A 14,677-nucleotide genomic window follows, 5' to 3' on the forward strand; every position below is an offset into this window, starting at 1 on the left:
CCACCACCATCCGTTGTCCATCTTTAGGATACCCTTACTACCACTATTCGTACAAATCTAGTACTCTATGTACCTACCGGAACCGACCTAGGTATACCTAAGGTGGACATCGATCACCCGTAATCACATTCAGTCATTCTCCATCCATCGAACCCGTTAATCCCTTCCCACCACCCAACAACACCTTGTTACCCAAATACTATACCATCATACTGTACATCAACTTGTTCACCTGCTCTCACTTGTTCACTACAATCAACAAAGGGATAGTACAATCGTATGAATGGTAGGTAGTATTAACAACTTCCTTCATCATTGTACTAATCTGTTATTTCCTTTTTTTTCCTTTTCTTCCTGCGAAAGGAATCAAAGCGCACCTGTTCTGTTCTATTCTCTCCCTTACCACATACATAAACAACCCCCATACATTACATAGCATCCTCATCAGTACCAGCAAACCAGCACCAACTACCGTGAATCGAATTCTTCTTCTTCTCCTTCTACAACTACAACTACTACTTCCATTCCTCGATTCTGGGCATGGTATAATAATTCTCGAAAACCTCATGACATTTTTGAACTCCGGCTGAGTCGCAGTTATTCCGGGTTCGGTTGGCTTCGCTTGTCTATGACCGAATGCCTAATATTCTGCTCATCCTATCGCGCAACCCCCCGGTATTTGCGATCTCCAGCCCTACGTTTCTAACCTTCGCCTCGTTGGCACCTCTTTTGGATTACCTTACCTCATAATTGTTGACTACAGTCCCGTCGTTCGAACTGCCGACAATCGAGTCGATTCCCTTTCATCATGGCAGCTCATAAGGGCCAGCCCAAGCCTGGAAAGGCCGCTTCCGGTCATGCGAAGAAACAATCGTCCGTTGCCGCCGCATCAACCCGACCCGTAGTCGTACCCGCTATTCCGCTTCCTATGATGCCTAAACAACAAAACAAACACGTTCCGACCACTCCCTCTAACGGATTCCCGGCTTCGTCTCTCGAGGCAGCTCTCGCCCTTCACAACGATCATGCCGATCATACTCCTGCGCCGGTAACCACAAGAGCTCAGCATTCGGCCAAACCCTTAGCTAATGAGGTTAACGGTACCAATGTGGAGAAGCCCGAAAACACAACCAAGACTGTGAACGGCGCGCACCATGCTGACAGCAACAGCAACGGCAATAGCAACGGCACCGAGAAGATTGATACTCCTCTGGCCTCGACAAATGGTGTGAACGGAACAAGCTCCGGTCCGCAACAGCTATCTTCAACTTCCTCAGTCGTGGACACCGAGTTTGCTTTTGAATCTAGATCTGGCTCCGCATCCGCAACAAATGGTACCAACCAAGGTAACCCGCACACAATGACACTACCCTCTACAATTGATCTAAGAATCTTAGAACTAATAGGCGCCAACTATGCAGTCCAAAATGTCTCGCAGCCCCAGTCGGCTACTTCTCCCTTGGACCAACTGCCGCCTTTCTACTATCCTCCTCCTCCGCCGACCCACCCTCTACAGCACCAGCTGTCCACCGATCAGATTTCCACACATGCAAACCTGCGCGGTCCGCCCCACATGCACCACTACCAGCATCATCCCCATATGAGCAACGGTACTGGTGCTGCTGGTGCAGGTCCCGGTGGTGTCGTCTTTGGGGGTTTTGCTGGTTCTCATACTCCCTCGCCAGTACCTCCGCCTGGCGGTTTCATGCCGCCTCCACCTCCCGTTCCTGTTAATGGGGAGAATACTATCCACCCACGACCAAATGGTCATCACCATGCTAGCTCCGGTACCAATGGTTTCCCCGGTCCAATCACCACCCGATTCGGACCCGATATGATGCCCGCATCTACCGTCGACTCGTTTGGGCCGGCTTCTGCATCTGTGCCTCCTAATCATTTTGATCCCTTCTCGCCTGGCTTTGGTCGCTTCGGTCTTTCTACTCCCCATAGCTTTCCTGGCTCTCATACCTCAGGCGAGCCAAATGGCGTCGAGAATGGAGCTATGCCTCACCCTCCCAATGGAATGCCCTATGGTGGTCACGGTTATCATGAGCATCCTGTTGGCCACCCTCCCCCTGCGGCCAATTTCCCGCCGTTCTTACCCCCGCCAGAAGCTTTCACCCATCAACCCAACTTTTTCGACGATGGTATTAGAGAGAGTATCATGTACTTCCGAGACCAGTTCGATAGTGGCGAGCTTACCGATTGTATTCTCGAGCTCGTCTCTACCAAGTGCTTGCATCACCCTGTCAAGATTACTGGCCACAAGCTTGTTCTAGCACGTAGCTCAGCATTGAAGCACCACATCATGGCAGCGCGTGCTAATGATTCAGGTTCTCACACTATTACGATTGAGTCTGACGATCAATATCTACGATCGGATGCTTGGTGGCATGCTGTGCGTCGTCTGTACATGTTCCCCTTACTCGACCCTCCCATGTTGAACAACCCAGCTACTGGCTTGCACTTCGCCAATGATAAGGTCGATCGATTTCAGTTCTGCCTTGGGTATGCCGCCGCAGGCCATCTACTAAACATGCACGATGTGTTCATACGTGGTCTGCAGATGGCTGCTGAATTCATCAATTGGGATACACTCGAAGAAAGTCTTGGCTTTATCTTTGAAGGTACCAGCCAACGACATCTCACCTTCGACAACCAAGATGTTGATTTGGACTTTATGTATGGCCCGGAGGTTAGGTTCCTCTTAAATGTCACCATGAACTTCCTCATCAACGCCTTTCCATCGGACTTTGAATTGGACCCGTTTGTCCCCGACCCTGTAAAGTTTGCGCGCATTCCAACAGCCACCAATATGGTATCTTCGCCAACAAGTAGTACGGCCCATCCCATCGCTCGAGGCACAAACACGCGTAGTCAGGCCAAGTCTAACCGCCTAACTAACATCAAGTTTGGCGATCTTCCTGCTACCCTCCCAGAAGATGGCAATGGCCCTCCGCGTGGACCTGCTCACTGCTCTCCTGTTCTATCTCGCATCTTATTGAACCTTCCATTCAATGAACTTTGCGCTGTGCTAACCTCGGAAAGCCATGGCATCTCGGGATGGAATACAGCCCAAGACCGATACCACGCAGTCGCTAACGTCGTAGCTGAGCGAGAGTCGCGACGACTACGCATGGTCGATGCCATTCGCGCAGGAACAGTTCCTGGATCTCCAAAGATTCAACAACGGCTATCGGCGCAACGACGTCATGCTTGTGTCGAACCTTGGGATGTCCTAAATTGGCAAGAGGAAGTTGTACAGCCAAGAGGTGCCGAAGTCCCTCGAATTATCCGTCGATGGGTCCCCCAATTCTTGGTCGCCTCGGAGGTGCCACAGCAGTTGCAGCCGCAACTGTATGATCCCCGTAACTCCATAGTCTAGCTGACTCATCGGAACGTTATGCGACGGGTTTACGATTGAATGACAATAGCATTGATTGGCACGGAAGAACGAGGTTCCCCTTCTTCATATGGCATACTCGTTCTTGGGCGTTTCTGTTTTCTGTTTTCTTTTTGGTTTGTCGGCATTGCGTTCGGTGTTTATTAGTGTACCATTTCCCCCCTGTTCTTTTCGTGGACATACTTGATCAAGGATGGATGGATGAAGAAACCTAAGACTACCCTGCCTTGCTTTACGTGCCTTATGGTTTCTTCTCCTTCTCTAGATCAAAATGACATTTGCGGGTTTCCTTTCAAAAAAAGAAAAATAATCATTATTCAGTTAAGTTGGTCATGGAAGTTCTACCGAAACTAAGGCAGCAGGAGGCAGAAAAACAACAAAAGTTTAGACAGTACGGGGTTACGGACGGCACAGATCGGATTGATGATCGCCAATTAGCATTCTTCATATTCACATAATACCCCAATCCCCCTTTGCAGATAAATGCCATTGTGGGCAGTTTTTGTTTTCTCTTCCTTTTTTTATCGAGCATGAAGTCGCAAGCCCCGGAGTTTTGGAGGATTAAAGGGTCGATTCTTTTATTTTCACCTACTAGCCAGGTTTGATTCCATAAGACCTCGTACCTAGGGTAAACCTACAACACGATGATGATATTGAAAGTATTGCTTGAGCATGGCGGCGGGGATACGGATTAAGGATAGGGTGGGAATGGTTGATAAGGGGTTCCTCAGCAAGGACCATCATGTTAAAGACTCCGGATAGTTGTAGAGTCAATCAAAAGTGTTTTCGAGAATCTATGCGTATTCATTATTTGTGATATGAGGGTAATGTCCGCATTGTGATAAAAGGGGATAGTATACAAGAGCTCTTGGTTATTCTACTGCGCTATCAGTTTAGGTAGAGCCTACATGTAAGTCTCACAAAATCTCACTAATCACTATAACGCCTAACTATGGTTCACAGATACTTCATCGCAGTTAAACATCTCAACATACTTTACTTTAATACTACTGGACTATCACAAAATCGAGTCCATTATTACAAATCCTCATAATGCCTTAATTAACATACAGGGTTTACCTAGGTCATTATTAACCCCGAAGTCGGGAACAAAGTTAGGTAGGCTATCGGCTTAGTGCAAGTCTTGCGCGGGGAAGCTAGAAAGACCCTGGGGTTTTAGTCTAGATCATGACGTCGTATTCCAGTGGGCTTTCGGGCCAATGGGCAGTTCGTTCCTCATCGCCCAATGCGGGATGCCATCACCCTTGCCGGATGGATCTGCAGGTCAAGCTTTTCTTGCCATCCTCACCAAAATATAGGTTCCGAAGTTCAAGCTTTTTTTCCTTCCAAGGTTCTTCCCGTGTACCTTATCTAAACCTTTAAAGGTAAGAGTTGGATATATTACAACGGGGTGAAGTAAGGACGTACTATATATGTACCCAGCTATGTACGTAAAGTTGGAGATAGCCATTGAACTTGGTAAGTTTACCTAGTTAGTTAGTGCTATACCTTCGCAGATTGAGACCCACAGGATTGGTTCGGTGAACAAAGAGAATAATGTAATAAGAATATCACCACGGTCGAATCGTAGGGATGTTGATAAGAGAGTAGCTAACCAGCTAACTCGAGAACCGTAATGAGCTAAAGCAGGGGTAGTTCTTGATCCTTCATAGTCTTTTTTTATCTCTTCTCTTCCTTTTCATTTCCTTTTCCGTCAGCTTTAAATAATTAAATAGCAAGAGCCTATCCTGTTGGGGCTCAATTGTTCATAACTTAGGTCTTACTTACGTACGCTCCCCTCCTCGTGGTCACTTCGAAAACAGCATCTCGCCACCGACTTCTTACTTTTTGTTATCCGTGTGTTATTACTAGATTTAAGACCTCACATCTAGTATAACTCTACCAGTCAATCGGGAGCAAATGGTTACACGGCATAATTGAAGAACAATGGGCGACCTCAAAGAACCAACTCGGCGCAACAGCGCGCGTCACAGCATAATCGCCCAAGATGCGGCCGCGTTAGCGCATCTAGGCCATAAGCAAGAACTCAAGCGCAACTTTTCTATGATTTCCATGTTAGGACTCGCTTTCGCCATTCTAAACACATGGACAGCTCTCGCAGCCTCTATTTCCCTCGCGTTACCATCCGGTGGACCAAGTGCCGTTATCTGGGGTCTTATTGTCGCGGGTGTATGTAATTTGTGTCTCGCCGCGTCGCTTGCGGAGTTCTTGTCTGCTTATCCGACGGCTGGTGGACAGTACCATTGGGCTGCGATTGTCGCGTGGAAGAATTGGAGTAGGAGTATTAGTTATGCGACCGGTTGGATTAACGTGAGCGGTTGGGTTGCACTGACGGCTACTGGAGGTTTGTTGGGTAGCACGTTTATCATCAACATCATATCGCTACTCCATGCCGACTATGAAGCCAAAGCTTGGCACCAGTTCCTGATTTATATCGGATTTACCCTTATAGCGCTTTTCATCAATGCTTTTTCTACACGCTTACTCCCGTTGTTTACGAAAGCGGCGTTTTTCTGGAGTTTGACTGGGTTCGTGGTTATTAGTATCACGATATTAGCGTGCGCATCGCCAAACTACCAGAGCGGGGAGTTTGTGTATGGCTCTTTTATTAATGAAGTTGGATGGCCCGATGGTCTTGCGTGGTTGTTGGGATTGCTACAGGGCGCGTTTGCGCTTACGGGTTTTGATGCCGTGGCGCATATGATTGAAGAAATTCCACAACCACACATTCGTGGACCACGTATCATGCTCTACTGCATTGGAATTGGCATGTTGACGGGTTTCGTGTTTTTGTCGTGTCTCCTGTTTTGCGTCAAGAATATCGACGATGCGATTGAATCGGCTGCGGGCCCGTTGCTGCAGATCTTCATGGATGCTACGCAGAATAAGGCTGGCAGTGTTTGCCTGCTGATGTTCCCGTTGGTATGCATGTTATTCACAGAGACAACATTGATGGCGACGAGTAGTCGAATGTCTTATGCATTTGCGCGAGACCGTGGATTGCCGTTTAGCAGGGTTTTTGCGATGGTTCATCCTCAACTGGATGTGCCCTTGAACGCGCTACTTTGGACAGCAGCTTGGGTTGTGGTATTTGGATGTATTTTCCTTGGGTCGACAAGTACCTTCAACGCGATTACCTCCGCATCGGTTGTCGCTTTGGGTGTGACGTACGCTATTCCGCCGTCAATCAATGTGCTGCGTGGGCGTAAGATGTTACCTCCGAAACGCGCATTTATATTACCTGGGGCTATTGGTTGGATTTTGAACTTGGTGAGTTATATCCTATCACAGCTCAGTATGTTGACAACTAACATGAGAGCAATAGGTCGGAATAGCCTGGACAATCCTGACGACGGTACTTTTCGTTTTCCCGCCTGAGATACCAGTTACAAGTGAGAACATGAACTACTGCATTGTGGCGTTCGGTGTTATCTTATTAATCGCCGGGCTTACATGGATCTTCGATGGACGCAAGAATTACAAGGGGCCGCATGTTGATGTAGAGGGTTTGGAGAAGGGTAAAATTGAAGGGGTAGAAGCCGTACTTGAGCAAGAACCAACCGAGGCCCACGTCGAGTCTAAAGCTGTGGCTTGAGTGATGACGGGGCGGCGCGTGTGATATGCACGCAACCTAAAAGTCTCGGATACTGTAAATAATGCTGCATGTTAAAAGTAAAAGTAGGAATAGAATTGGTACTTCAAGGTATACATGTATACATGTATATATAGGACTTCTCTGTATAGACTATAGAAAATGCCAAGTTTATGTCTACTATCACCTTCACCACAGTAGAAATTATATCTTGGACTCTGGGGTACGATTGTCGCTATTGGTCGTATATGTGAGATCTCGGAGATATTTTATACATATCCAATACGATGCATAGTATGCACGTCGACAATTATGACCGGCACTGCATTTACTCCGACCTAAGAAACTTCTCATCCAGTTAAGTCCCGCCAGACCCAAGAAATAGTAGACGTAAAGTCTCAGCCATTTATCAAGCTCGGCCGATGCAGCGACATAGTAAGACATAAAGTATCACCTAACAGGGATAAACGATGATGAGATAGGAAGAATAAAGAATTCAGGACCAATAATCGTCTCCCTTCTTCATGACGGTGTTCCCCGAATTGGTTAGTTGATTACCCCACATTAGCTCACATGCTAGCTGAACCGAGGCACAGTACTCGGTACCTAATCTTACGTAGTGGAACAAATTAGGACGAAATGGGGGAAGCTGCACATGCAAAGTGTAAATTTAATCTTATTACAGCTCATGCCATAAACCCATCTGGAACCCATCAACCATAAACGCGACAAAGGTGGAAAGTCTCTTGCCCTTTCTCCATTATCAATTTTTACCTTTTGTACCAAATTTATATCTGCATCACACCTCCCTCACACCTCTCTCGCTTAATCATTATCTTACTTATCTATCGATCAAATCAATCTTACTTACATTATCTATCGGACCTTAATTCTAACTTTAGCTACCCTACTTAGTTTCAATCAATGTCTATTCGTTTTATTTGGACCGTTGCATATTCTACCACCGTTACGAGGTTCTTATCGACTGACACCTCTATTGGATTTATCACACGATCCAACGTACCGGGTGCGACGTCGTATTCTTGCGGCTGAATTGATATGATTCACTCATTTTCTAATCTTTGAGCCGAATTCCATTGCGCGCTTTCTGAAAATACCGATAGAAAGCTATTGGATCAATTCTACAAATATAATTCATTTAATCAAATCATCGTTGGGCACCAATACTCGGCAAGATCGGACGAGATATTCGCTGAATAGACAAAGCCATGGCATCCGAAGCTGGGCCTTCGAGGTTGTCCTCTCTTCCTCCTCTCGATATCCCGAAACAGTCCGATGTCGTGTCAAGACCTAGAGCGAATTCCAAATCTAAGCCAAGATCTGCTGTCGACCCTGTCCTACGAAACGCGTTGAGATATACTATATCGGCTCGCGAATACGAAACACTTCATAAATATGTCTTATCGCGATCACGTCTAATAAGGAAGAGAGTTCCGAGCGTGAATACCGTCGAAAGGTATATGGATGGCGAAAGTAATAGGAGAGGATCAATATCAGAAAAAGATGGTGGTAAAGGCAAGGGAAAGGAGAGAGCGGCAAACGGAAGTCCTGATAGGGGAGATACCTACAATGCGCGTGCCATTAGGGATTCCTTACGCGTATTTATCGCGACAGGATTAGGAATGAGAGCATATGAGACAGTTATGGCAAGAGTAAAGTCACAGAAAGAGTAAGAAACCTTGCGAAAATTTCAACATCAAGTCGTTCAGCTGCTAACAAGTACTCAGAGCTGCCGTACCTCAGAAAAAGCAGCCTTTCTACAAATCCTCAGGTCTTCGTCTATCGCTATCATTATCCACAATCCTATTACTATACCGTCTCCTATTCCGATTTCTGAGTCGATTACGAGCTCTTCTACTTGACCCGTCCGCTGCACCTTTCCGCACGCGAAATCCGAGGACTTCGCAGACACTTACATCTCCCTACGCGCCGGCAGTGGGAGCCAGTCTCGCAGGTCTAGCTCTAGGCATATATCCTTCCCAACAGCTACGCGTGACGGTGGCTATCGCCGCTATCTTCCGCGCACTCGAATTTGGTTGGAACCTTTTTGAAGACGAGGGGTTAATATGGGGTTGGAAAGCCCGTGCAGGTGGGAAGGGACTCATAAAACGAGAACGACCATGGTGGTGGGGAAGTTGGATGCTTCAACCCTTCGCATGTGGACAGCTCTTACACGCCGCCCTTTTCGATAAGGAATCCTCTCCAGTCAGTTTCATTGACTTTATCTGGAAGAGCTCTACTACTTATCTCCACAATGCCCCGGATAATCTCCCCGCTGGTATCAAGTGGCCTGATGCATGGGAGATTGCCGAAAACTTGGCTCAGATGGCCAAGCTCAATTGGCCGTGTGTAACTCCATTCTATCGCCCGTTTGATGAAGAATGCTAACAATTTCTTAGACCGTTCGTCTCACCGACCCTATTTCCCGACCAACCTACCCTCCCCTCATCACTCACCGCGATTGCCCCTCTCACCGCACAAGCACATCCCCTCATCACAGCTCTTAGCTGCGCCACCCTACACCCCTCCGACCCATCGTGTCTTCGCACTTACTTAACCTTCTGGGTCCGATCGTTCCCGCGAATGGGCCGTTTCTTCTTACTCTTCTACTCGGTTCTTATGCTACCGCGATACAAGATGTTATACAACTCGCCACTGTACCTTCTAAACCGCCTGATATCGAGAGTTCTCCGTATGTCGACTTTCGCGACAGGTGCCATCTCAACGGCCTGGGCTAGCATATGTTTCTTCCAGACATGGCTACCGCGCACGTTCCTACCCACACAACGCTTCTTCCTAGGTGGATTCTTAGCTGGATTGTGGGCTTGGGTCGAGCGCAAGGAGGGTCGTGGTGTGTTCTTGTATAGCGCGCGGACTAGCGTGGATTCTCTGTGGAAGGTAGGTGTCAAGAGAAGATGGTGGAGAGCCATGAAGGGCGGTGATGTGTGGGTGTTTGCGCTAGCGCTAGCGATTACGGGCGCAGTGTATGAGCGTGACGCAAGAGCTATACGCGAGGGAAATACGAGAAAGGGACTAAGTTGGGTGAGGGGCACAGGGTTCAAGGATTGGGGCTTAGAGGAGGATGTCGATGTTGATGGGGAAGAGGAAGAGGAGGATGGTGTTAAAGAGGAATGAAATCTAGGAAAGAAGCATAAGAGTAATGGAATAAGAGAAAGGAAGGCGTAGGATTTGTGTTAATGGCGGGGGTAGGGAAAGGAGTTGAAGGCAAAAGATGGAATTTAGACAAGGGTCTTCCAGGATGGATGGCATTTTACGAATGACGATGGGACGTGATGCATGAATACTTCGGCTTATACCTTGAATTGGTTATTTGGCTGGTATATATTATATCATATTGTTAATATTTGAACGTATATAATTATTGATCTTTCACGGGAAGTTCTTGGGGAGTTGATGCTTAGTGGGGTGAGTCGATATAGTAATTTGATCGGGCGTGGAAACGATATCTAGCACAAGTTTCGGGGATAACTATCTACGTAAATCGGGTCGCGTATGATTCATTATTTTATTCCATTAAAATCAAACTGGAATTGGTTTGATTTATCCTATAAGATTAAATATATACAGACACAGCTAAGAAGCGAAGAGATGATCGACTCGCGTCAATCTACGAAATGTCGCTATCTCTTCTTCACTGGGTCGAGGCGCCTTTTCGTATTGACTAACCGTGAAACCGTTCGTCCATGCGAATGTTAACCCCATCGCTTGGCGAATACAGCGGACGGCCTCATCCCTATAGTCCTGGTGTAAGAATTCCTCCACAGCTGCTCCCGCCTTGCGGAGAGCTTCAGAACCTAGACCTAATAACGACAGACAAGTTAGCATTTGTATCCATGACGAGTGGAATTGGGCGGGTTACACGGACCTTGTGGTGCTGCACATAGTATTGGCAAAACGAAGTCCTGAACCAAGCCAGACTCGCCTTCATATTCCGGGAAGTTCAAATATAGATAGGGCTCACAAGACACCCTGACCCTCTCTAGGCATTCCCACTATAGAATTAGGTCAGCCTTCTTATCCATCTGTGCTAAGCTTGAATGGCATCGGTAAACATACGGCCATTTGGATTAATACTAAGTATGGGAACACAAATTTCGGCCCCTCTGCCTGGCATGACAAGCAGAGGGATTTTAGAAGTTCCGTAGGAGATAAACGCAGTCGAACATTGCCAGGCTTCTTTTTCGCCTTGTCTCGCTCGCGATTTCGCTCACGGATCTAAAATTATCGTTAACATGGAACGCTATCTTAACCGGCTGCAATATATGATGTCTTGTTGGTATATTAGGATCGTGTGGGATCTGGCACTTACTTCGTCGTTTTTCATAGAAAAGCTTGCGCATAAACCGTCCGAAACGCCGCCTAGGGGTTCCGTATAGTGACATTGATCGAGAAATGACTCTATATAGTCCCTAGTCCAATTGACTGATTCCGTGTCGGCCCCGAAGCTATATCTATCTACAAAAATGCGGGGGAAATGTGCCCTCGTGAGATTTTCCGTGGGGGTAATCTAGTCTTCCCGCTCAGTGGACTTCGATTATTTGAGGCAAAGGTAGAAACAGGTGCTCCTAACTGTAACAGAAACTTCTGTCATGAGACTAACTATATAGGGGGTTAACAACTCTGTTGTTGCGCGAAGAGATCGCAGGTATCTGCTACGGGAACTATCGTATACATACACAAGTAGCCTCTTTGTTCCATGAGCTCCTTTGTCCTTATATCGGCGATAAGGGCTCCACCGATACTTCCCAAGATGTATCGCTTCATACAGCTCAACTACTGACAGCTCGATACTAGGGCAGCTGCCGTAAGTGGGCGCTTTATTTCTGTTTCTTCGTCGAAGACTCCGTCCCAAACCTCCATTATTCGAGCTCTTATTTCTTTAATATCTCGGAAGAGTTGGTATAGAGCAAAAAGTGAGTCATAGCGGGATTTCTGCGGTTCGACTATGTATTTCGTAGTTTTCGGTACGTCGCTACTGTCTGTGTGGTGTGCATCCCCTAGGATATCATAGGATGGGTTTAGTGGTTCTTCAACAGATAGGTTGTTGAAGTAGTTAGTGAGATTAACAGGGGCGATATTAGATGCTTCTCCCTGGACCTCGGTGGAGTTCACGCCAAAGGACATCCTGCGGTACTATGGTTAGCTATTGAACACCCTTATCGCTAGTATTCTATCATACATGCTACTGATATAATAGGAAAGAAGACAAAAGATAATACAAGATAAGAAGAGTGGGATCACTAACCTTGACTGAAGGACGTCGTACACCTTTACGAGGATTCCAACAAAGTAATCATGATTTTTATTCTCCAGCGACTTTATATCATAGTTGTGCTGGATCAATAAGCCACCGAATTAGAAGGATTACGTTCGGGTTCTAGTTTGAATCCATGCGACTTTGCAGTAGTGGCCTGTCGATATATGTTAGGTATGTTTTTAACAATTAAACAAATAAAGGAGGTACTTACTAGCCAGCTTATGACAAATTTTGTATCGTCTTTATATTGGCGATACACGCTGTTTATTTCTTGGCAAAACATCGTGATTTATCGTGATGGGATTTGGGTAGAGGATCAAAAGACGACCAAAAAAAGGGTTGTCGGATACGCAAGAAAAGATAGGCGATTTGTGATTGTGACGAACCTATACCTCGGGAAGGTATAGTCGTTACTGGATTGGCTAATCCGGGGTGTCTTGATTTGAAGGTAACTATATCAGTAGTAGGTCAGGTACTCAAGTAAGTTCTGTTCGTCAGAGAGGCTTGGAGTCCTTTCACTATGTCTGAAAAAATAGTCTTAAATTGATAACTAAAAAGCTATAGAAAGAATGACTAGATACATAGGAAATGCCCGTGGCTATATAGTTGTTCCTTTTTCCTTTCTTCCCGGTATCTGAGGTTATTGTGATCTGGTTCCAGATCATCCAGATCACACAGATCACACAGATCATCCAGATCATGTGGATAGACCAAATCAGGATTCCCATAGTTTATCCGTGATTGGCTCGAGGTGTCTCCGCCCTTGGGTCTTCAAAGGTGGCCTGGTGCTGTTGGTTCGTAACAGTGATTTTTTTGTACTAATTAAGAAAATTAGCAAGTGAGAAACATTAGGTGCCTAGGAAAAGCAGAACAATAGCAATCGCAAGCTGTTTGGAAGGTACGTGTGACAGGCCTAGTCCATGGAGGCCTTGATTTTAAGAATAACAATAAGGAGGTAACAATCAAGAGGTCGTCAGGGAGGATAGTCTCCCCCTATAGCTAATCGTACTCGTACTACCGGAGAAGGAGAGTAAAGTAGGAGGATACAGGTCCTAATATATCTGAAATGAGTGTATGTGTTCCCGGGGGCGACGTCGCTCCCAGGCAGCGAATCGCGACAATATCGCGACAACCTCATCGTCGCGATCTCCACGTGACCTTGATGCCCCCATTTCGGGGTTTACCCGTGATTGGCTAGGGCGGGACCCACTTTCAATGGTCCCTTATAGGTCCTTGTTGGTACGGCAAAAAAGGGGGAGGAGAGACCCTGGAAAAATGACGTGCACACCTAGTTACACAAGTTTTCCAGCGTCGAGAACCAATCAAAAACTAGCTATCCTACAGAGTTTCTGAAGTGGCTTCCCAAACGGGTAGATCCTCGATCTTCATTGGCCAGATTCTGGGAGACGTACAGTCTTACACACTGTACCTTGTTTTTTTCGCAATGGTTATAGCAGACCAAGATCTACTGCTACGTCTTATAAAATGAAAATATAGCATTATGTTCTCAATATCCCTCTATATATAGGTAGATAAGATATTAAAATCGAGGATGTAGTCGCAAGAATGCGTTAATGCGAGCCTTGTAATTTATTCCATGATCTCCCTGAACCGGGGCAAGAGAGTATATATAAGGCCGCCCTTCGTTATATTTGGGGCTCATCCAGTCAATTGACAAACTATGAGTCTCCCTGGGTATAGTAAACGTTTGACTGGCGCGCTACGATTACAATCAAACTCCGTGGTATGAGCAATTGGCATGAGGGTCAATCTCCTATACCCAAGCTGTAAGGAGCAACGATTATAAGCGTAAACAACACACCGAAACATCACATACGATCATAGGATTTGGAAAACTCGGGATCCCGTTCGATCTCCAAGAGATAAGCCAGATACCGCCGAAATAGTGGTTGGGTCGGTGACGACCAGCGAATCCTTGGTGTTGTATGTTTTTTTGTTTTTTCATATACTCTATTTCTTTCTATGCCGATGCCTCGTTTTTCTTTTAGCCTAGCGGTGTATGTACTGCCGATTTGCCAAGTATTGGGAAGCCCCTTTTTGGGGACGACGTATGGCAGACTTCAATGGTGCAGTGAGTGCCATAACTTGGCGCTAAAATGATACGAACTTGCATACCCTACGAACCAAGACCCAAACACCGATCATACCAGTTACATTATAGGCAGCTCGGAAGTACTTATTAATTGCATGAATCGATCACGGCAACATTATTATATGATGAACGAAAGAAAAAAAGGGGTAAACTTCAGCCAATACAATTCAACCATGTGGGCCCATTAGCTTTCCTTAGGGGCTGTAGTATCAAATTTAGGGGGGGTTAATTGCTTAGAACACTTGAAAT

The 14,677-nt window shown here is 46.2% G+C and overlaps 4 protein-coding genes across 4 annotated transcripts; 3 read left to right on the forward strand and 1 right to left on the reverse strand.

Annotated features, from left to right (window-relative positions):
* The first annotated feature begins 688 nt into the window (after nucleotides 1-688).
* On the forward strand, nucleotides 689-3,551 carry F4822DRAFT_302499 (uncharacterized protein). Its single transcript, XM_051455195.1, has 2 exons — nucleotides 689-1,346; nucleotides 1,398-3,551. Exons 1-2 carry the CDS (start codon nucleotides 809-811, stop codon nucleotides 3,383-3,385), a joined length of 2,526 nt encoding a protein of 841 aa, XP_051313882.1. The 5' UTR covers nucleotides 689-808; the 3' UTR covers nucleotides 3,386-3,551.
* Nucleotides 3,552-5,052: 1,501 nt separating this feature from the next.
* Nucleotides 5,053-7,071, forward strand: F4822DRAFT_302464 (amino acid transporter). The gene is made up of 2 exons (XM_051455194.1): nucleotides 5,053-6,694; nucleotides 6,750-7,071. Exons 1-2 carry the CDS (start codon nucleotides 5,351-5,353, stop codon nucleotides 7,017-7,019), a joined length of 1,614 nt encoding a protein of 537 aa, XP_051313883.1. The 5' UTR covers nucleotides 5,053-5,350; the 3' UTR covers nucleotides 7,020-7,071.
* Nucleotides 7,072-7,743: 672 nt separating this feature from the next.
* On the forward strand, nucleotides 7,744-10,632 carry F4822DRAFT_408619 (uncharacterized protein). The gene is made up of 3 exons (XM_051458589.1): nucleotides 7,744-8,706; nucleotides 8,765-9,382; nucleotides 9,437-10,632. Exons 1-3 carry the CDS (start codon nucleotides 8,246-8,248, stop codon nucleotides 10,170-10,172), a joined length of 1,815 nt encoding a protein of 604 aa, XP_051313884.1. The 5' UTR covers nucleotides 7,744-8,245; the 3' UTR covers nucleotides 10,173-10,632.
* Nucleotides 10,632-12,182, reverse strand: F4822DRAFT_430866 (uncharacterized protein; the record flags this gene model as incomplete). Its single annotated transcript, XM_051461377.1, has 5 exons — nucleotides 10,632-10,858; nucleotides 10,924-11,050; nucleotides 11,115-11,273; nucleotides 11,368-11,417; nucleotides 11,840-12,182. The coding sequence occupies 5 exons, from the start codon at nucleotides 12,180-12,182 to the stop codon at nucleotides 10,632-10,634; spliced, it is 906 nt and encodes a 301-aa protein (XP_051313885.1).
* Between the last annotated feature and the right edge of the window lie 2,495 nt (nucleotides 12,183-14,677).

Source organism: Hypoxylon trugodes (genome assembly GCF_022578975.1).
Source record: "Hypoxylon trugodes strain CBS 135444 unplaced genomic scaffold F4822scaffold_6, whole genome shotgun sequence".
In the NCBI taxonomy this organism is placed as follows: domain Eukaryota; kingdom Fungi; phylum Ascomycota; class Sordariomycetes; order Xylariales; family Hypoxylaceae; genus Hypoxylon; species Hypoxylon trugodes.